Consider the following 22,159-nt stretch of genomic DNA (forward strand, 5'->3'; position numbering starts at 1 on the left):
GAGAGAGAGAGAGTAAAAAGGTACGAGTGGTTTTGAGTTGATCACCTGTTCGGGTTATTTTACCTTTGTTTATCTTTGCTGTACCTTTTCTACACGTTGGACTAATTACCTCGTTTGTTTGTGAGTATACGTCATTCACAACAAACAAACAGAACAAATATACTGCCTGGCCAAAAAAAAAGTCGCCACCTGGATTTAATTAACTAAGCAAATAGGTACAAGCCTCCTATTGGATAAGTACTGCATAGGCGATTATCTTTCAGCTGGCAACAAGTTATTTAACCCCAGCTGATGCAATGAGTAACTCCTCATTTCTCAAACAACCATGACAAAAGACACATCCTGTGGTCGTGGAAAAGACGTTAGTCTGTTTAAGAAGGGTCAAATCATTGGCATGCATCAAGCAGAAAAAACATCTAAGGAGATTGCAGAAACTACTAGGATTGGGTTAAGAACTGTCCAACGCATCATTAAAAACTGGAAGGATGGTGGGGAACCATCGTCTTCCAGGAAGAAATGTGGTCGGAAAAAAATCCTGAATGATCGTGATCGGCGATTACTTAAACGTTTGGTCAAATCAAATCGAAGAAAAACAACAGCAGAACTCAGGAGTATATTTAATTGTGAACGCAAAAGCATTTCCACACGCACAATGCGAAGGGAACTCAAGGGGTTGGGATTGAACAGCTGTGTAGCCATAAGAAAACCTCTAATCAGTAAGGCTAACCAGAAAAAAAGGCTTCAGTTTGCTAGGGAGCATAAAGATTGGACTCTGGAGGAATGGAAGAGGGTCATGTGGTCTGATGAGTCCAGATTTACCCTGTTCCAGGGTGATGGGTGCATCAGGGTAAGAAGAGAGGCAGGTGAAGTGATGCACCCATCATGCCTAGTGCCTACTGTACAAGCCTGTGGGGGCAGTGCTATGATCTGGGGTTGCTGCAGTTGGTCAGGTCTAGGTTCAGCAACATTGTGTGCCCAAAGAATGAGGTCAGCTGACTACCTGAATATACTGAATGACCAGGTTATTCCATCAATGGATTTTGTCTTCCCAAATGGAACGGGCATATTCCAAGATGACAATGCCAGGATTCATCGGGCTCACATTGTGAAAGAGTGGTTCAAGGAGCATGAGACATCTTTTTCACACATGGATTGGCCACCACAGAGTCCAGATCTTAACCCCATTGAGAATCTTTGGGATGTGCTGGAGAAGGCTTTGTGCAGTGGTCAGACTCTCCCATCATCAATACAAGATCTTGGTGAAAGATTAATGCAACACTGGATGGAAATAAATCTTGTGACACTGCAGAAGTTTATTGAAACAATGCCACAGCGAATGCGGGCTGTAATCAAAGCTAAAGGCGGTCCAACAAAATATTAGAGAGTGTGACCATTTTTTGGTGGCGACTTTTTTTTTGGCCAGGCAGTGTATATTTCATAAAATTTTAACAAACAAATGGCTTTTACCGCGATAATTATGTGAAATTAAATTAATTATATCCAACTTCAGAAGATTTTAATTTACCTTTACAGAGCTCTTTGGTTCCTCCTATCAGTCTGTAGCTTCTCATATTGAGGTCATCAAACCAAATTTCAGATCTACCATAACTGACTGACACCTGCTGGCCTCAGGTTTGCAACCAGCTTGTGACTGAGAAACCAGTAACCGCCTCCCAGTGACAGAGTCTCACTGAGGAAGAAACTGCATTAGGTTTTCTATCACTTTAATATTTCTGCTATAACTGATGTATATTCGCATATAAAATAAGTCAATAGAGTTTAATTTCCAATTTTTGTGTCTTCGTGTCATGGGGTAGATCTCAGCTGGCTGGTGAGAGAAAAAGTAGATCTTGGTCTCAAAAAGTTTGGGTACCCCTGATGTAGAGGGTGTGTGGATCTGCCGTTTTCCTCATCGAGCGAAAGCATTTTGCTGTGACTTGCACAATGTTGGAGGCATCGCGTGGCTCAAACACCTTGATCTCATCCAAAAAAGATGACATGAACTCATTAGTTCCTCTGTCCATTGTAGTAGCTGATATATTGTGAAAATCCGGTAGAAATGATGCACTAATCGAGTCATGTTTACATAGAAACAACGCCCCACGAGGCTTTGTTTGTGAGACTTGCGGTCACGTGGGTCAGTTGTGGGCGGAGCTTGATAAGGTCCTTTGTGTTCTGCGTCCTGATTGGCTAAACAGTCTCCGCGCTTCTTCTCTGCCTGTGTGCCAATAACGTTACGGTATTTAAATACACAGCTTGGCAAATATTTTTGCCCAGAAGAAAAAATAGCGGCAACAACTACCGATAACTATGTTCTTCTCTTGAAAAAACACACAAGCACCACAGGCTTCAGAAGAAAAAGACACTAGCGAGCGGAGTGAGGCCGCATCGTCACAGACAGAGGAACAGTGAAATACGCAAGTCACAATTTGTCCTTCTGTACTTCGTATTGATGATTACAATGATTATTTTACTGTAGTTATTTGTAAGAAAGCGTTATATTTGTTTAAAAAATGCTTGGGCCTGAAAACAGTTTTTGTTCTTTGGTTTCAATGTAGAGTATTTAATTATGCTGTATAGTAATTGTAAAAAATAAAGGTAACTACTTCATGGATTTCGCCTATCACGGATTCTTTTCGGAACGCAACCCCCTCGAAAAACAAGGGTTCACTGTATACCAAATGTCATATGGACAAATTTGCAGGGTAGAACTTAGTCTATTTTTGTTTATCATGCTTCATTAGCTTGCATACCCAAAGCAAATAGCCTAACCCTAACTTATATATTACCTACTTTGCCAAATACCAGCTGATTTTTTTTTTTTTTTTTTTGTTTGGTTGCTAGGTAATGGGCAGTGGCCTCCAATTGGGTCTGAATTGGGAGGTTTTTGAAATGACACATTTTAAAGACACCAAAAAAACATTAACATAGTGCCAGTGCTGGATGTTTTCTTCTAGCACTTGGATTGTTTCTAGAAGCAGTAGAGACCCAAATGGGATACCCAAATAATTTAAATGGGATCCAAAGGTGGAACCTGCTTTCACCGTTTCTCCCAAGAAAAAATCTCAGAGGTCCACAGAAGCAAGTTTAATTGGTGCTTTTTTTGCAGAGTCTATAGGGAAGGACTCTGACAAACACACTCCTCTAGGGGGAAACACCTGAGCTCTGTCAGAGTTTGTTTGTCTTTTAAGTCCCAGAGGTGTACAACGGGGAAGCCTTGACCTTGTCATCAGCTTTAAAGGATCTGCTTCTAATTTAAGCCATTGCGTTTTTCTGTTTCTACTTCAGGGCAAGCTGTGGAAAAGGGATTTAATGAGATCTCATGAGAAAAGAGTGCCAGATTAAATGGCTTTGTCATTTACATAATATATGAAAGCAAAGCAACAGTGACATATCAAATATGTTCTGATGTTAAGTTTAGAAGAAGTTTTGATTTATTAAAGCATATAGGCTCATTGAGATATAATATGCAATGGAAGTTTTTAAAACAGAACCGTAAATTTTTACAGCTAAACTCAAACACTGTAATTTCTGGGTTTAGTGAGGAACAGATGTAGGTCTGTGGCTGTCTTATGTGATGACAAGAAAACCAAACAACTGGACAACAAGAAAAAAGTTTCTATAAGTCTAGTATACAAAGATATAACCAGTGGTGCACCAATTCCAGTTTTCTGGCCGATCACAAATCACCGATCTTTAAAACTTGCCGGTTCTGATTTTCTGCGATACAGATTTTTTTGTCTGAAATGTTGATAAATATATTGAAAAAGTCACAACATTTGGCAACAGTGAAGTCCCTATTGTTAATTCCGAACGTGCAGATGTGACCTGGTGGCTTGGTCTGTCAGTCAAACCTCTCTCATAGCAGAGCAGAAGAGTACAGTGTTTGAATTTTAGACCTTTGCCAAAGTAGACAAGATCGATGGATGAAATCAGGTCCACATGTAAGTGTCAACCGATCACAGATCTCTCAAAATTAAGGAAATCTGGGCCGACTTATTGGCTGGCTGATTTATCTGTGCACCCCTAATAACCACTAGGTCCAATCGGAAATATCAGGTCACAATAGTTTTAGCTTGTTCATGGTCTCTGCACATACACAACTGTTGACTTTGGTTCTTTAAAGTCAGCAGCAACAAAAGCCTTCAATTATTACACCATTACAGACACAATATCAGAGATATTTGTATATTTTTGTCTAGAAATAGCAACTGCAAAATACTTAAAATCCCTAGTGATGGTGATAGTGTTTACTGTTAATAAACATCTGGGGCCTTTTCAGAACATCTATATGCATATTAAAATTAAATTGCACACAGCTGGACTCAATTTTCTTACTGGGGGATTTCCAGAGGCAGTTGGTTGCTTTTTTTTAAACTATTATTTTATTTGATTTGATTTTTTTTCATATTTAGAGTTAAAGGGACTGATAACACTGAAAATGGGACTGAAAAACATGAACAGGAGTCTGGGGAACCTCAAATCTTCATTCATGAGCCACTATCATTCAACATCTACATGATCATGTTGTATGTTATGCTTGTTACACAAGGTGTCTTACAACCCATATGCTGATATATTGTTTATTTCTGTGTCAACTTTTGACTCCAGTCCATGTGTGAAAAATATTGTTGGGTATACAGGTTTCATCTAGTCACCGCTCGGTTAACGTTGCAATGTTAGCCGAGATTAAGCTAGATGAAGCAGAATGCTGGCTAGAACGGATGTTACGTTAGCACATCATAAGAGCAACCTTCTGCTTATGACGTTATACACTGCCTGGCCAACAAAAAAGTCGCCACCTGGATTTAACTAAGCAAATAGGTACAAGCCTCCTATTGGATAAGTACTGCATAGGCGATTATCTTTCAGCTGGCAACAAGTTATTTAACCCCAGCTGATGCAATGAGTAACTCCTCATTTCTCAAACAACCATGGCAAAAGACACATCCTGTGGTCGTGGAAAAGACATTAGTCTGTTTAAGAAGGGTCAAATCACTGGCATGCATCAAGCAGAAAAAACATCTAAGGAGATTGCAGAAACTACTAGAATTGGGTTAAGAACTGTCCAACGCATCATTAAAAACTGGAAGGATGGTGGGGAACCATCGTCTTCCAGGAAGAAATGTGGTCGGAAGAAAATCCTGAATGATCGTGATCTGCGATTACTTAAACGTTTGGTCAAATCAAATCGAAGAAAAACAACAGCAGAACTCAGGAGTATGTTTAATTGTGAACGCAAAAGCATTTCCACACGCACAATGCGAAGGGAACTCAAGGGGTTGGGACTGAACAGCTGTGTAGCCGTAAGAAAACCTCTAATCAGTAAGGCTAACCAGAAAAAAAGGCTTCAGTTTGCTAGGGAGCATAAAGATTGGACTAGGGAGGAATGGAAGAGGGTCATGTGGTCTGATGAGTCCAGATTTACCCTGTTCCAGGGTGATGGGCGCATCAGGGTAAGAAGAGAGGCAGGTGAAGTGATGCACCCATCATGCCTAGTGCCTACTGTACAAGCCTGTGGGGGCAGTGCTATGATCTGGGGTTGCTGCAGTTGGTCAGGTCTAGGTTCAGCAACATTGTGTGCCCAAAGAATGAGGTCAGCTGACTACCTGAATATACTGAATGACCAGGTTATTCCATCAATGGATTTTGTCTTCCCAAATGGAACGGGCATATTCCAAGATGACAATGCCAGGATTCATCGGGCTCACATTGTGAAAGAGTGGTTCAGGGAGCATGAGACATCTTTTTCACACATGGATTGGCCACCACAGAGTCCAGACCTTAACCCCATTGAGAATCTTTGGGATGTGCTGGAGAAGGCTTTGCGCAGTGGTCAGACTCTCCCATCATCAATACAAGATCTTGGTGAAAGATTAATGCAACACTGGATGGAAATAAATCTTGTGACACTGCAGAAGCTTATTGAAACAATGCCACAGCGAATGTGGGCTGTAATCAAAGCTAAAGGCAGTCCAACAAAATATTAGAGAGTGTGACCATTTTTTGGTGGCGACTTTTTTTTTGGCCAGGCAGTGTATTTGTGCCACCACAGTGTGGGGTGAGACTGATGTGAGCGCATATATCTTTGTGAACAAAGATGTTTGCATCTCACACACACTCACTCAATATGTGTTTGGGCATTGGCTTTCCTCCATGTGACAAAGTTTATGTAAATGACCCACATCACCAGCCAAAAACAAAAGATCTTTTTCATTCAATCATAGTATTCCTAGCAAATATGGAACTTGCTTGGATAAATAACAGCCAGTCACAAACAGCAAATTGTCAAAGGATAATTTTACTAAGCTCTAAATGGTCTTGGGACTTCAGTTACTAGTCATTTCTGAACCATATAAACTCCCTCAGACCATGAGAGATCTGTTTACTCAGTGTTCCCACACTGAAAATAAATGTTTCTTTGAACCAACTTAAATAAATGTCTAATCTGTTACAACTAATTTAATCAGATCATTTATATTATGTCTTAGCTTTTTATCAACTTTAAAGTTTGCAGTGTGGACGCTTTGCTAGCTGTGTGAACCTGACACCCTATCCACGTCAAAAAAATCCAGCAAATAGTCTGAGTGGTTAGTGCTCCGTTTGTGCAGGTTTGTGCCGTTAAAATTTTCGTTTGTGCAGCTTTGGCTTTCTGAGATATTAAAAATTATAATTTTGGCCGATGACGTCACCATCCCCCCATATTGCTCCAAAACAAACTAAAGTGGGCTATTTCGTTATTGCTCCGTTTGTGCCGGTTTGTGCCATTAAAATTTTCGTATGTGCGGATTTTGTTTTCGAGATATTAAATGTTATAATTTTCCAATGACGTCACCGGCCCCCCATCTTGCTCCAAAATAAACCAAAGTGGGTTACTTCGTTAGTGCTCCGTTTGTGCAGGTTTGTGCCGTTAAAAATAGCATTTTTTTTTCAAAATTTTGTATTTTTCTATTATAGCTTCTGGGTCATGTGACACATTTACACTAAATGCAGTTAAAACATGCATTTACAACTAAATGCAGTTGTGAAATTGTTACCCTAACTCCAAGGCAGGCAAGTACTGGCAGGAAAACAAACAAAGAGTTAATCTTAAGCAGACACAATTAACTTTAAGTTGATATAAATACATATGTTAACTACCGTAAATGTGCGCGCTAACAAATAGAACAAATGTATCCCAATCAATTAATAAATGTTTATTGAAACTAAAGTGTTGTTGTGCCTGTATGAAAAAATTAATTGTGCATAAAAGAAATGACCGACTTTAGACTTTACCCATGTGGCCATGGGTTTGGCCATCACACTCTAAAGGCACATCTGGTTTTATTCCATACTAGTACTTTTTTCTTAAATCGCTTCCCCATTTTAGATCTTTTTACATTTGTTACATAATTTTAAGTTATACCATTGGTTTTTAATAGCTTACATGTCTCACTGACAAGGAATAAAATGTTTAAATGGAATAAAACCAGGTGTGCCTAATCTTCACAGTCTAGTAGAACAATTTCACACTGATTTAGTGTAAATGGGTCACCTGACCCACAAGCTATAGAAGAAAAATACAAAATTTTACAAACAAAATGCTATTTTTAATGGCACAAACCTACACAAATGGAGCACTTTGGTTTATTTTGGAGCAAGATGGGGGGCTGATGACGTCATCAGCCAAAATTATAACATTTAATATCTCAAAAACGAAACCCGCACAAACGAAAATTTTGATGGCACAAACCTGCACAAACAGAGCAATAACGAAGTACAGTAGCCCACTTTGGTTTGTTTTGGAGCAATATGGGGGGATGGTGAACTCTGGATGACCTAAAAAAATAATTTTTAATATCTCAGAAACCAAAGCTGCACAAACGAAAATTTTAACGGCACAAACCTGCACAAACGGAGCACTAACCACTCAGACTATTTGCTGGATTTTCTGACGTGGGTGGGGTGTCAGCTTCGCTCAGCTGACAAAGCTAGCTTTCCTGTTCTACATTCAAAATGTCTATGATATGAACTGTAGTTGGGGACTGGAGCCTTAATCAAACTAAGACTACAGAGTCTGACGCAAGCATTTATTGGCAAAACTACTCAATATTTTTCCTCTCACCTGAAATGAAAACCTCATTTCTTATTATGTTGGCATTCTTATTTTAAACGGTAGTCTCTAACAAACCTTTCTCTATCTTTTCAGTATGCAAGGATCCTCCATACAAAGTGGAGGAGTCTGGATATGCTGGATTCATCTTACCTATTGAAGTTTACTTCAAAAACAAGGTAATTTTAATAAGATCAATTACGTGAAACTTATGTCGTCATTTTGAAGCTTGGATTTCAATGGATGCTGACTTCCAAAATTTTCTGGATTTGTCTGTGCTTAAAGAATGTAAGTTGCAAAATATGTGAAGAATTTAGTTTATCTGTATCACTAGGGTAAATACGAAGGCCTACTTACATCAATAACAAATTTTGCTGGATAATAAATTTTCTCAGAAATTACTGCAATAAATGATAGTCATGTCATTGTGACACCATTTTTAACTAACATAATAATAATGGCATATTAATACAAGTACACCTGCTCAAAGATAAATGTTCTTCAGAAAATATATATATATTTTAACATTAGACCTGGAAAACATGTTAAATAACCCTAATAAACAAACAAAACAACTGAAACAACAATAATTAAAATGGAATATGAAGCCTCTGTAACAAAAATAGCATTTAAAAAAATATTAATCTTTCAGCTTTTTCAGGGTCCATTATTGAAAGAGGCAATATTTCAATAATTTATTGTTGATTGTGCATTTCTTTTTGACATTCAGTTTCTACCTCATATATCTTCCTTAGTGTGTATTAATTAACACATAATGTAATAAATCTGATCATAGATGCATACTTTGCAAATATTGAAAACAAATTCAAACCTGGAGTAGGTAGGGTAGGGTAGGGTTTATTTTTGAGTAACAAGGTTGTTGTGTGTTGCAGATTTCTGCCTAGCTCCCTCTTGAAAATGAGATCTACATCTCAACGGGGTTTACCTGGTTATTTAAAAGAAAAAAAATATTTAGCACCCTAATGAATATAGAGTTATTATTTGCATACAGCTCCAATCAGTCAGCATTTACCATGGTGCTATATGTAATAGTTAGTGACAGGGAGAATAGGGGTGTGGGGCTCTGAATCGGGGTTAAACCTTTTCAGATCCACTGGTCAGAACTTTGCTGCTGATTCCTGATCTCCAGATCTGGTAAAGCTTTTATCTGCCTATTCTGATTTGTCTTTAAGTACTATAATGTAGGAAGATATACACTGTCCCCATGAAGGATCAATGTGTATGAGAGAGTAGTTTTAACTATACTGTATATAAGATCAGCAAAGATTGAATCAGCTTTACCTGGGAGATGTGGAACATGCCCCTGAGGCTGGCCAGTTGACTGAGACGTTCAGCGGTTGGGCTGATAACTGATTCAATGGTGTAGGGGCCGATGTATCTAGGAGCCAGCTTCTTGGAGAGCGATTGAAAGGGAATGTCACGAGAAGAAAGCCATACCTGCTGACCAGGGGAGTATCGAGGTGCTCGGATGCGCTTGCGGTTGGCGAAGCGTCGGTTCTGTTCAGCCGTGCGTCGTAGGGCAGCCACTGCATCAGATCAGATGTGCCTGCAACAGCGGATGTGGTGACGGATGGAGGTGACTGAAATGTCTCTTTCATCTGCTGGAAAAAGTGGGGGTTGGTAGCCCAGTGTCACTTCGAACGGGGAGAGGCCGGTAGCTGTGGAGACATGCGAGTTGTGGGTGTATTCAACCCACGGGAGGAACTTACTCCAGTCTGACGGGTTGGTGGAGGTCAGACATCTGAGGATGGACTCCAGCTCCAGGTTCATGCACTCTGCTTGGCCATTGGACTGGGGGTGGTGACCAGAAGTGAGTGAGAATTTAGCATTTAAAGCCCGACAGAACTGCTTCCACACCTGAGAAATAAAATGGGGACCGCTTTCAGACAGAACTTCAGTAGGGATGCCATGGAGGCGGAACACATGCTTAACCAGGACCTGGGCTAGACAGGAAGGCGGACAGGAGCTTTCTGAGTGGAAGAAGATGACATGCCTTAGAAAAGCAATCAATGACGGTGAGAATGACTGTCATACCTTGAGACTGCGGGAGGCCAGTGACGAAATCGAGGGCGATGTGTGACCAGGGTTTCTTAGGGATGTGAAGAGGCTGGAGGAGCCCTGCGGGAGGTTGGTGAGACGGCTTGCTATGGGCGCAGACATGACAGGCGTTGACATATTCCTTAACATCCTTGTGTAGTGATGGCCACCAAAACCGGCGGAAGATGAGCAAAATGGTGAGGCTGACGCCAGGATGCGCTGGGCGGTGTGAAACCAGTGGATGAAACAAGCACGAACTTTGGAGGGGACATAAGTTCTGTCTGGTGGACCGTTACCAAGGTCAGGCTCTTCCTGAAGTGCTTGGTTGGCCATGTCCACAATTTCCCAGTTCAGGTAACCTACAGTGCAACTGGGAAGTAGAATGGGAGCGGGTAGCTTCTCAGAACCGTCTGGAGAGTACTGGCGGGACAGGGCGTCGGCATTGGTGTTCTTAGAACCTGGGCGGTAGGAGATGGATAAGTTAAACCGGGAGAAAAACAGAGACCACCGAGACTGATGAGTAGGCCTGTCACGATAGCAAATTTTGCTCAACGATTAATTGTCTCAAAAATTATTGCGATAAACGATAATATTGTTTGAAGACCTTTTTACACTGATTTAATGGAAATGACGTAATAATGCATGCGATTTCTTGCCAAAGATAGATACACTTTGTTTTCAAAAGAACACTTAACACTTGAGCTGATAAACAAAATAAACAAAACAACCAAAAACAAAAATAAAATGGATTCTCAGTCTCCATTAACAAAAAACTCACTTGAAAAAAACCAAAAAAAACAACATAAAGCCAAAGTGGAAATAAATACTGCATTCAACCAAAAGATTATGAAGTCTGTATACTATGTTGCCCTTCAGTAATAATTAGATTTAAATAGAAAAGATGGGCACATCCGACTACCTGATGCAATAGTTCACACTACATGATTTTTTGCTCCTATTTTTCCCCATACAACAATCTTACAACGTTGGTCTTTCTAAGATTGTGTGGTGTGTTATGGTAGATCATCGTTGCCGCTCTGATCCAAATCAGGGGTTTTCCCCGACTGGGATCTTTAACGCAGCCTGTTGAATGTGACAGGTAGCCAATCAGAAAGCGCGGATTCTCCTCCGCGCTTTCTGAGGGGAAATTACGTCGGGGAATCCCAAACAGCTGACACGACGCAACCGGAAGTCCAGCGGACATTGGAGATGATATGTGGAAACAACGTTAATGTTTATTCAACATGCAAAGAATATAGAAATGACAAGAGGAGGAGTTGGAGTGAAATTGCTACCGCAGATGATAAACCCGGTAACTTTTCAGCTGTTCTTCGTTAACGTGATGTAAATAGGTTATAATGATTTTCATTCAGTCAGGACTTTACGGTGACACTAGTCACATGCATTGCAGGTAGATTGTAGTAAAGCATTGATTAATGCCTGGTTTTAAAATTAGTTAACTGAACTTGTAGCCATTATTTTGTGCCCATTGTTGGACACCACACGGCAGGACCGAACCCGATCGAACCGTTATACTTAGGATTTCTGTCGGGTAATGTGTGGTCTGTCAGGTTTTGAAGATGGGGCAACAATCGGCCGACAGCTCTAAGATCGTGTCGTGTGCGCTGGGCTTTACACTAAGGAAATGAGGAAGGGGGGGTCAGTGGAGAGCACCGGAGTTTAGCCTTTTTTCATTCGGTGTCATCAACAGAAAGAGAAAAAGGCCGGAAGAGACGATAATGCCGATAATTAAAATGACGTCGATAGTTTTAATTTATCGTACGATTAATTGATTTACCGTTTATCGCGACAGGCCTACTGATGAGAGTTCAGACATTTAGCTGCTTGTACATAGGAGAGGTTCGTTATTCGGTCCAAACTAGTACTGGTTTCTCTGCGCCCTCCAGCCAGTGGTGCCATTCCTCTAGGGCAAGCTTTATGGCGGGGAGTTCCCGGTCTCCAACGTCGTAATTTCGCTCTGCGGGTGATAACCTATGAGAAAAGAAGGGATATGGGTGGAGTTTAACATCTGTGCTGGACTGCTGGGAGAGGACAGCGCACCCCCCTGCGTCAGAGGCATCGACCTCTAAGATGAACTGTCTCTGATAATCAGGCTGTACTAGGACTGGGACCTGTGAGAACTTCATCTTAAGCTCGCTGAACACCTGTTCGGCCTCTGGAGTCCATGAGAAGGCTACTTTGGTTGACATCAGAGCGGTGAGGGGGGCAGCAGTGAGGCTGTAGTTGCGGATAAACCTTCGATAGAAATTAGCGAAACCTAGGGTCCTTTGCAGCTGCTTTCTAGAACCGGGGACAGGCTAGTCTACCACTGCTCTTATCCTTTCAGGGTCTGATCGAACCTGTCCACCCTCCAGGATGTATCCTAGAAAGGACACTGAAGGCTTGTGAAATTCATACTTCTCCGCCTTAACAAAGAGACGATTCTCAAGGAGGCGCTGGAGAACAAGATGTACGTGTTTGTGGTGCTCCTCTGGGCTCCTAGAATAGATAAGTATGTCATCAAGGTAAACGAAGACAAATATGTTGAGAAAGTCACAGAGGACGTCTTTAATGAGGGCTTGAAACACTTCTGCTGAGTTACATAGTTCGAAAGGCATCATGAGGTACTCGAAATGGCCAATAGGGGTCTTAACGCTGTCTTCCACTCATCTCCTTGGTGTTAGTCAGTAAAAATAACTTGTTTCTTTGCTCAAAGTTTTATTCCGCCAAGTAACACAGCCGAACAGACAACCAGAGAGAGAAGAAGAGTACAAACACGAAAACATATACTCCTCGCATAACAGTGCCCCTAGCAGATGGACATGTAATACAAACAAAACAAAGGAGTAACAATCTCCCACTTTTCTTTAAAAAAAAAAAAAATATATATATATATATATATATATATATATATATATTAAGACTCATGACAAAGCACAGCCGTTAAGGATTTTGTTAGAACAGTTTCAACATGATAGAATGTGAAACATTTTGTGAATGAATTTATTGAAGAATCCAATGTCCTTCATAAAGAGCCTTAAGGAGTGAGGTTGTGGATGCTCCCTTCTTTGTTAAACAGTCTGCGAGTTGGTCTTTTGTTTGAGATCACAACACCTGATGAACTTTCTCAGTTTGAATCAGCTCTTTAATTGAACTGATTTCTAGGCGTAACCTTTTCTCTGCAGCAAACTTAGTTGACTTAAGTGCATCTACAAGAAAGAAATTATCAGTCACACAGATTATAGGTGGAGGACACGCAGTACTACCAGCACTGAGTTCAGAAAAGAGTGTGGAAAGAAAAATGGCATTATCAATCCCCTCAGGCATAGCTTCACCTGCCAGTGTGCTTCTGACAATTCTCTTAATTCTCTTTGACTGCCATGAAATGGGAGAGAACCGCCCATTGTCACCCATCAAAACAATGAAGTGCCCACCTTGAGTACCCCATCTGAAAGATTTCCAAAAGATGCATCAGTGAATGTAACCATCTTTAAGTTACTGTCTTCCCCAAGATGTTGAAAATTCAATTCAACTGACTTGGCCTTGAGCTTACACACCTTCATTACACAATAAAGGTCTGTAATGAAGGTACAGACCTTCATTAATGGTCTGTACTGTAGCATGCTTGAGACGAGATGCTAAATTACTAGCATCAAACATGACATCAGGGCTGCTCTGTCTTGCCACCCACAGAAGTTGGCCTATCTTCGATCTGAGCTGCTCTGTCTCCTTTTCAGTGAGAGGTGAAGCTGACTCTGCTGCTCGTGAAGGTGAGGGGTATATGGACTGAAGGTGCTGAATGTATGTTTCTTGGTGTATTTGTACCTTCCTACCTTCAGTAACAAGATCTACCCCCTCATAGGAAAAGCTATTGTGTGCTTCACGACCGACATTAAACTTTGACCTCCGATGAGGTATGACTGACTCTGCAAATATGTGTGATCCACCCCATATAAAATCATCAACATGACAAGCAAGTACACCAGTTACATTTTTGTGCTCATCCAGCCAATAGAAAACTGCAGGGTCAACCTTAGACATGATGCCTCCTGCTTCAATCATGATGCTTTTTACCCTGTTATACCAATACAGTGAAGCATCAGCTAAACCATACACACATTTTCTCAGTTTCCAAAGCACATCTGTTCTATTGGCCTCTGGGGGAGGTTTGATGAAAATGTCTCTGGACAGTTGCATACCTTGTAAAAAAGCAGATTTAATGTCCATAGAGTGAAGTTCCCATTGTTTTTGACATATAACTGCCACCAGGAGTCCCAGTGACTCTGAGGCACAGGTTGGAGAGTCCTTTTGTAGGTCAGAAACTTGTAGCTCCTCAAATCCTCGTGCAACAAGTCTTGCTTTTGGTATTATTCCATTTTCAGTCTCTTTCAGAGTTCACACCCAACGAGTGGAGACACACTTTTGTCCTTTGTCCTCAATTTCTTCAAACACGTTATTCTGTTAACAGCTTTTTATTTCATTTTCCTTTGCTTCATCAAACGACATGTCCTTACTCACAAAAACATCCTTGTGCGTATCCGTGTCCTCAGCATCTGCCTGGACGTGAAGATCCTCCAGCTGTGTCAGATCAGCTGATTCACTGTTGCCAGCCACTTCTGCAGGCTCAAGCAGCTCCAAGTTAAAACAGTTCTTGTATTTCCCAGTTGCTTTGCTGGCACACCCCACAACTTTGGCTTTTTGTGAGACACCCTCTGCATTTCTGAATGTTACAATTGACTTGTCTTTATGATGGTGTTCCCATTGTGCTGTCTCTTGGCCTCTGCATTTTCAGGAGCAGGCAAAGGATAATTCTCAGGATTTACTGTCTCCTCCTACATTCTCTTCAGTGATGTCCACTGTATGTTGTCCTTGATTGTTCTCCTTAATGCAGGTAATCTGAGGCGCTTCATTCTCATGAGTTACTTTTCTCAATCTGAGTTGATGCACTCTGACACAGGTGCCTCCGTGTCTATCAAAAACTACTGCACCATCTTGACCAATCATCACTCCTGGTCCTTTCCATTCTGGACAATCCACTCTTTTGTAAAAGACTTTGTCTCCAGTTTCATATCGCTCGTCTATGGGCCGCAGCTGTTTCTTTAGTGCTCTGCGTATCCTTTCTGAACATTCTGCTTCTGTAAAAGCTTTTCTTGCAGCATGCAGGGCTGAAATGTGCTTGGCAACCCATTCACTCTTGGTGGTGCCCTCTAGAGCTGGAGCTTTGTCTATTAATACAGAGGGCAGGTTGGGATTCTGCCCGAACACCAGCTGATGTGTTCAGCTGGTGTTCCATGGACACTTTGCATAGAGTTCTTTGCTATCAGGGCCCAGTCCATGGCAGTGCTCCAGTCACATCCAGTACTTGCTTTGACTTTCAGTAGGATCTCTGTCAGAGTTTGATTATGGCTCTCTAACAATCCATTGCTCCATGGACTGTAAGCAGGTGTTGTCTTAACTTCAATATTAAAGTTCTCTGCCATGTCTCTCACTTCCTCGTTATTAAACTCACCACCATTGTCACTGAACAATGAACTCTTGGTGGTTAAGACACTACCGGCACTGAAACGGGTGAACTGGTCAATAATGTGTAGGTACCAAACCCCAGGTTCAAGTTCGTGCAGATCTACAGCAACTGTTTCATTGTATGTAGATGCCAATGGTAAGCCAACAGCAGGTTTTGGTTTGGTCTTACAATATTTTTGACACACTTCACACTGGTTCACGACCTTTTTCAGCAGGCTGTCGCATTCTGTGTTCTTGTTGCCAGAATTAGTCAAAAGTCTTTGCATTTTATCAGCAGAGACATGTCCAAACTGTTTATAAAGTTTCTCCAGAACTTTCATCTTTTCACTTGTGTTCATCTTGTCTGTTGCAGTCAGTATTTCTTCCTCAGTAGCTTCTAATAGCTTATCAGAGTGAATAAAATTTATATTTTCACTGTCAACAATGTTCACGCAGTAATGACCTGAACTAATAAAGTCCAGTTTGACAGGCTGGTTGAACATCACTGCACGATCCCTTTCCATGTCTAAAACAGTCAAAATCACTCCAAAACATGCGAAAATGTATATTCCTTGCATAACAGTGCCCCTAGTGGATGGACATGTAATACAAACAAAACAAAGGAGTAACACTTGGCGGATGCAGATCAGGTGGTAGGTATTACGGAGGTCGAGTTTGGTGAAGATGGTGGCCTCTTGGACCTGTTCGAATGCTGAGGAGATGAGAGGGAGTGAGTATTTACTCTTTATGGTGATGCAATTTAGGCCTCTATACAGGGTTAGAGGGAGCCGTCCTTCTTGCTGACAAAGAAGAAGCCCGCTCCCAACGGGGAAGATGAGTGGATACCTGCGGCGATCGACTCGTTTATACATCTTTCCATAGTTTGGTGTTCAGGACGTGAGATGCTATATAAACGGCTGGATGGAAGAGACGCTCCAGGCAAGAGGTCTATGGTGCAGTAAGGGTGGTGTGGGGGGAGAGAAAGAGCCTTGTCCTTGCTGAAGACCTCCTTGAGATTATGGTAAACCTCAGGGATTCCTGTCAAATCGATGGCGCCTCATGAAGGACCACGGGGGCGGGACTTGGAGGGACGGCAGACTGCAAACAGGAGGAGAGACAATGTGAAGACCATGATTCTATGCGAAGCTCAGACCAGTTTATGTGTGGGTTGTGCTGCTGGAGCCAACTAAAGCCTAGGACAACTGGAGTCTGGGATGAAGAGAAAACAAAAAATTAAATAGACTCACATTGATTACCCGAGACTATTAGCTGAAGGGGCTTGGTCTTATGTGTAATCTTGGGCAGCGCGCGCCCCTCGAGGGCGGAGGCTTTAACCGGTACCGGCAAAGGGACTGTCTCCAAATTTGCCTGGATGACGAGAGTGATCTATTAGATTCTGCTCGCAACCCGTATTTATAAGTGTAGTGAGGGGGAGTGAGTCATTATTAAACTGCAGGATGGCAGGAAGCAACAAACGGGGAGCGGAAGAATCAAGTATTGGGCCCGTCAGTTTCCCCAGTCTGACCGACGGGCCTGGGGGTTTGGGCAAATTGGGCAGGATGCAATGAAATGGCCCGCGGCACCACAGTATATGCACTGGCCAACATCCATTCTTCGCTGCCGCTCCTCCATGGAAAGACGGGTCTGGCCTAACTGCATCGACTTCGGGTCTGGTGACGGGGAGCTTGAGAGTCTGTGTACAGGTGCTGTGGGAGGTGGTAGGACGAGGTCAAGCCAAGCCCCTTGTGTTCCTTTGCATCCTTCTTTCCTTGAGACGATTATCCAGACGGGTCGCTAGAGTTATTAGCTCATTTATTGACTCAGGCTCGTCAAGCAGTGCCAACTCATCCTTTATGGGCTCACTGAGAGCATGAAAGAAGACGCTCTTTAATGCGCAGGAATTCCAGCCTGAGGTTGCGGCTAGGGTACAAAATTCAATGGAAAACTTGGCAACTGATTTTTGCCTATGCCTCAAGGACCACAGTCGGCAGGATACGCCTGCTTGATCTGCATCTTCGTTAAAAATTGATTTAAACTCTTCAATAAATTTCTTGAAAGTGCAGCCAAAACTGCAGTAGTCAGTGAAGCACGCCTCAGCCCATCTTAGTGCCTTCCCAGATTGAAACCCAAGACTAAATGAAATCTTGGCATCATCATGTGGGAAGCAAAGCAGGGAGTTGTGAAAAATAAGCTAGCATTGGATGATGAATCCTCCGCAGCCGCCCGCATCACCGGAGAATTTCTCAGGGTTAGGTGAACTGAAGTGAGGGCGAAAGCTGCTGGGTGGCTGGTGGATCGTCAGTGCCTTCTTCAAGGAAGGCTGGTTCTTCGGGCTGCAATCATAGCAGTAGCTGAGCGACCTGCTCCAGGCGTTGATTAGTGGCCTCTTGTCACTTGCTGAGGGTTCTAAGTACAGAATCAGGAGACTGGATTAGCGAGTGTTGTTCCGCCGTCGTTCTGCTGAGGTGGAACTGGGTCATGTTGGCCAGAGTGTTCTGTCCTGTTTTTGGGAATTTGTTTAACCCACATGCAGAAGCACCATCAGGAGATCGGGGCAGTTCCTTTAGATTTATTTACAAGAAGTTGAAAGTGTAATAATGAGGGAGTCCAGGACAGGAACACAGTTCCTTTAGATTTATTTACAAGAAGTTGAAAGTGTAATAATGAGGGACAGGAACACATCCACACTGGAAGGCTGGCTCAGAACACTTGGGACAAAGGAAAGTCCAGCAGAGATGCTGAGGCCGGATAATGCCGGTGGCACTTACTTATGCAGGCAGGGCGACCCGCCAGGGAGAGCAAGAGTTGGGCTTGGTTCGGGTGGCAATGGAGCAGTAGTAAGCCGGGGCTGCTGCGGGGCGGCGACCGCTGTGGGGGTAGCTTGGAACAGGAGGGAGGAAGCCACGATCTGAGTGGAATCCTGAGTCGAAGCGTACCTAATAGGGCAGAACACAGAAGTAGGTGAGCTCTGAACTCAAAAGGCTTCAGATGAAGATCTGAGACTCTGAGAGGCTGGAGTTACCACATTGGCAAACACTCTGGCATCGGAGAACTAGCAGCCAGCTCTTCTTATGTTCCACTGTTGGTGACAGAGGTTCCCAACAGTTACTGGATTTATTAACAGCTGGTAATATTAAGAGACAGTAACCGATGAAGCATATTCCAGTCTGGTTAAGAGCATTAATTATTATGAGAAAATATAGATTCATAATAATAAAAACAGTGATTGTTTTAGATTTCCTATATCTGCATGCCATCTTGTTGGTAAACTGTTCATCTGTCAGAAGGTTGACATCATTCTTGAAGAAATGTGACTTTTCACAGTGTTCTATATTACCCACTAGCCAGTGTTACTCAGAAAATAAAGGAAGTTACTTGAAAGACTTCAAATAGGAAATCTGATTTACTAAAACCTGCAACTGAAGAAAATAATGAAAATGAAAATCATTATCCAAGGTGATCTCACTGAATATATGCAAGAAGTGACACGTGTAGTGACGTTTCTAGGCTGCTGCAACAGCAATATTAAGCTATTTCCTTTGTCTTTCTCCCCATATTGGTGGCTGGCACTTTTCTTAGGAAGAACCGAAGAAAGTTCGCTTTGATTATGACCTGTTCCTCCACCTTGAGGGTCATCCACCTGTCAATCATCTACGCTGTGAAAAGCTGACATTCAACAACCCAACAGAGGACTTTCGAAGGAAGCTGCTGAAGGCAGGAGGGGTGAGAGTATGATGGAGGCACTGTTTGTCTTATTCCACATATAAGAATACACTTTTCTCGGATATTAATTATTATCGACAATTGTGATCAGTCCTACAGCTAAGAGTAACAAACCTATAATTGTTGGAGACATACTAAAAAGGAGCCAACCTAAGAAAAAGTAGACAAAACAAACAAGAGTTTGGTTCCAGGTCACACTATCAGCACCTTAAGAATTTTTTTTAAGTTTAAAAAAAACAACACCTAAGTGTGAATACAGCTGTCATCCATGCCTCTTTTTACAGACAACTGAGGAAAAAGAAATAACAGGAATAACATGACTTTAAACTGCAGGAACATACAATAAATGTAAACGGTTCTGAAACCATAAATGCTTCAACCTCGCTTTACTTTGACGCTTCATAAAATTTTGTTATAGGCTAAATTTTATTAAGTTTAGTCTATAACTAAACTTAATGGATTCAGTGAGATATCAACCAGTAAGATTGATTCAAATTGGTCAATCTGATCAGTGTAAAATAAACAACTGCTGTTAGTGTTACAGATCTTCTATAAGTGTATTACAGAGAGTGTAATCTCTTCTGCCATCATCAACTGGCGTAGCAAATCTGAATACCATATTTTCCGCACTATAAGGTGCACCTAAAAACCTTCAATTTTCTCAAAAGCCGAGAGTGCACCTTATAATCCGGTGCGCCTTATATATGGACCAATATTGAGCCACAACAGGTCTCGCAACTACGGTAAGCAGCCGCCGACTTCATTTTCCCCCGTAGAAGAAGAAGTGCGCGGTGCACGCTGGGTTTTGTGTAAAGACCCCAAAATGGCTCCTATTAAGAGACACGCTTACGACGCAGAGTTTAAGCTCAAGCCGATCAGTAGAACACGGGAATAGAGCAGCAGCGAGAGAATTTAACATGAACGAATCAATGGTGCGGAAGTGGATATATATTGTGATTGCACTAACGTTTGATTTACCGTAACAGTATCAGACTGTTTTTACGTGTTTATTGAATCGAGGAAAAGTTCCCCTCCACTATATGTTATACCTTGCTATTGTTAAAAGATAAACTGTGTCACGAAAATACCACGTCACTTACTTTACCTCGGGGAAAATAATAAAACAGCTGTTTATTCATTTTGGGAATGAACGGAGTTTTCAGAACTCTGGTTTGTAATCTATTAATAAAGTTTGACTGACCTATCTGACTATTTTGTTGACATTCCCTTTAGCGCAGTTCCATCTAATGGATGCATAACGTAACCCCAGCCTCTACTGTAGCCTCTATTCTATGCGCCTTATAATGCGGTGTGCCTCATATATGAAAAAAGTTTTAAAATAGGCCATTCATTGAAGGTGCGCCTTATAATGTGGTGCGCCTTATAGTGCGGAAAATACTGTAATTTTCTAGAAAAACCTTGGTGCTTTGAATGTTGAATTTAAGTTATGATACTTCCCATATATTATATAAATTATTTCTAGCTATTGTAGGTTCTTGGGTTACAAACCAAACAAGTTTTAAAAAGAAAGCAATAAAGCAACTTAAAAAGTTATAATTTAAATAACACATAACTTGTATTGAGAGCCACTACAATAAATCAATGTTCAGGGTTTTCCCCAGAAATACATGCTAAGCCCGGTGGTCGGGGCTCCAAGGCTGCCTACCGGCGGTCCACTATGCTTTCGTATTAAAAGATATTAAGTAGACAGAAAAAGTAAAAATATTACTGGGTAATTACATGTTATGGGAAAACATTGCCAGTGAGATGCTATTTAAACCCACAACTAGTCTTAAAAACAACTAATCAAAGAATACAATTAAAATGAATACCAATTATTTGCACTTCTGTTTAATCCAAATTAAGTCAGTAGATCCATAAGGCCTAACAGGCCTTTAAGGGACTCATAAATGCTAATATTTTAACACAGACCACAGATACATAAATGTAACATTTGTTTATTGGAATTATCAATGCTGCTGAATTAGATTTGATGGTTTCAGCATGCATAAATTAAAATATTTTAAATTGTTTAACATTTAAATGTAAGATTTTAAGGAGCTGGCAAGTTTACTCTGTAAAAGTTCAAAGAACAATATTCATAGTTAGATTGTTTTTTACCATAACAACAATATGATGCTGTGAGTTTAATCTTTGAGTATGAACTCTGTTCACAAATACAAATTAGTTAACTGCATTATAACTGATTGTTTCTAGGTTGGCCACTTAAACTACTCCCTTCTCCCAGATTTCACTAAATCTAACACAGAAGCTGATGAAGAAGACGAAGCAGACACTCCGGTGCCAACCTCCCCACCTGTATCGCCTATAAATTCAAAAAACAGGTGCTGATGTTTTTAGCAACAATAGGAGCCCCTAAGTCAAATTCTGCTCAAGGTCTCACAGCCTAGGACCAGCCCTGCATGATGAGTTAAATCTGCTGCACTGCTCACAGAGATGCGCAAGTGCACCGGCACCGCGCTGAGGTAACTTCAGAGAAAAAGCAGCAGCAGGGCGGGAGGCAACACGCAGAGGCACCAGCTGTGTTATTGGTCCGAGCGCTGCCAGCTTTAAATGCATGAAGTATAAACCTATAAATCATTTAGAAATAAATGTGCTCTGCAAGTCAAACTCTCAGACCAACAAAGACGCTTGCAATCTGGTTTCACGATAAAAAAAGAAAAAAAAAATTATTTGCTTTTTTTATTCCCCAATTATAAATTTTTCTAAAATTAAAATCAAGCATCGCTTAGCCTGGCAGGGGGCCTAGTAAAGCATGGCTGC

At 41.5% G+C, this 22,159-nt stretch overlaps 1 protein-coding gene across 3 annotated transcripts in view; it reads left to right on the plus strand.

Moving 5' to 3' along the window:
- The window catches only part of mllt3 (MLLT3 super elongation complex subunit), a 75,675-nt gene that overhangs the window by 26,092 nt on the left and 27,424 nt on the right, over positions 1–22,159 (plus strand). For all 3 annotated transcript variants that reach the window (XM_032583233.1, XM_032583235.1, XM_032583234.1), the window contains exons 3-4: positions 8,189–8,271; positions 19,232–19,375. In XM_032583233.1, the coding sequence (XP_032439124.1) occupies positions 8,189–8,271; positions 19,232–19,375 (227 nt within the window). The remainder of the gene's footprint in view (positions 1–8,188; positions 8,272–19,231; positions 19,376–22,159) is intronic.

Source organism: Xiphophorus hellerii, chromosome 14, assembly GCF_003331165.1.
Source record: "Xiphophorus hellerii strain 12219 chromosome 14, Xiphophorus_hellerii-4.1, whole genome shotgun sequence".
Taxonomy (NCBI): Eukaryota; Metazoa; Chordata; class Actinopteri; order Cyprinodontiformes; family Poeciliidae; genus Xiphophorus; species Xiphophorus hellerii.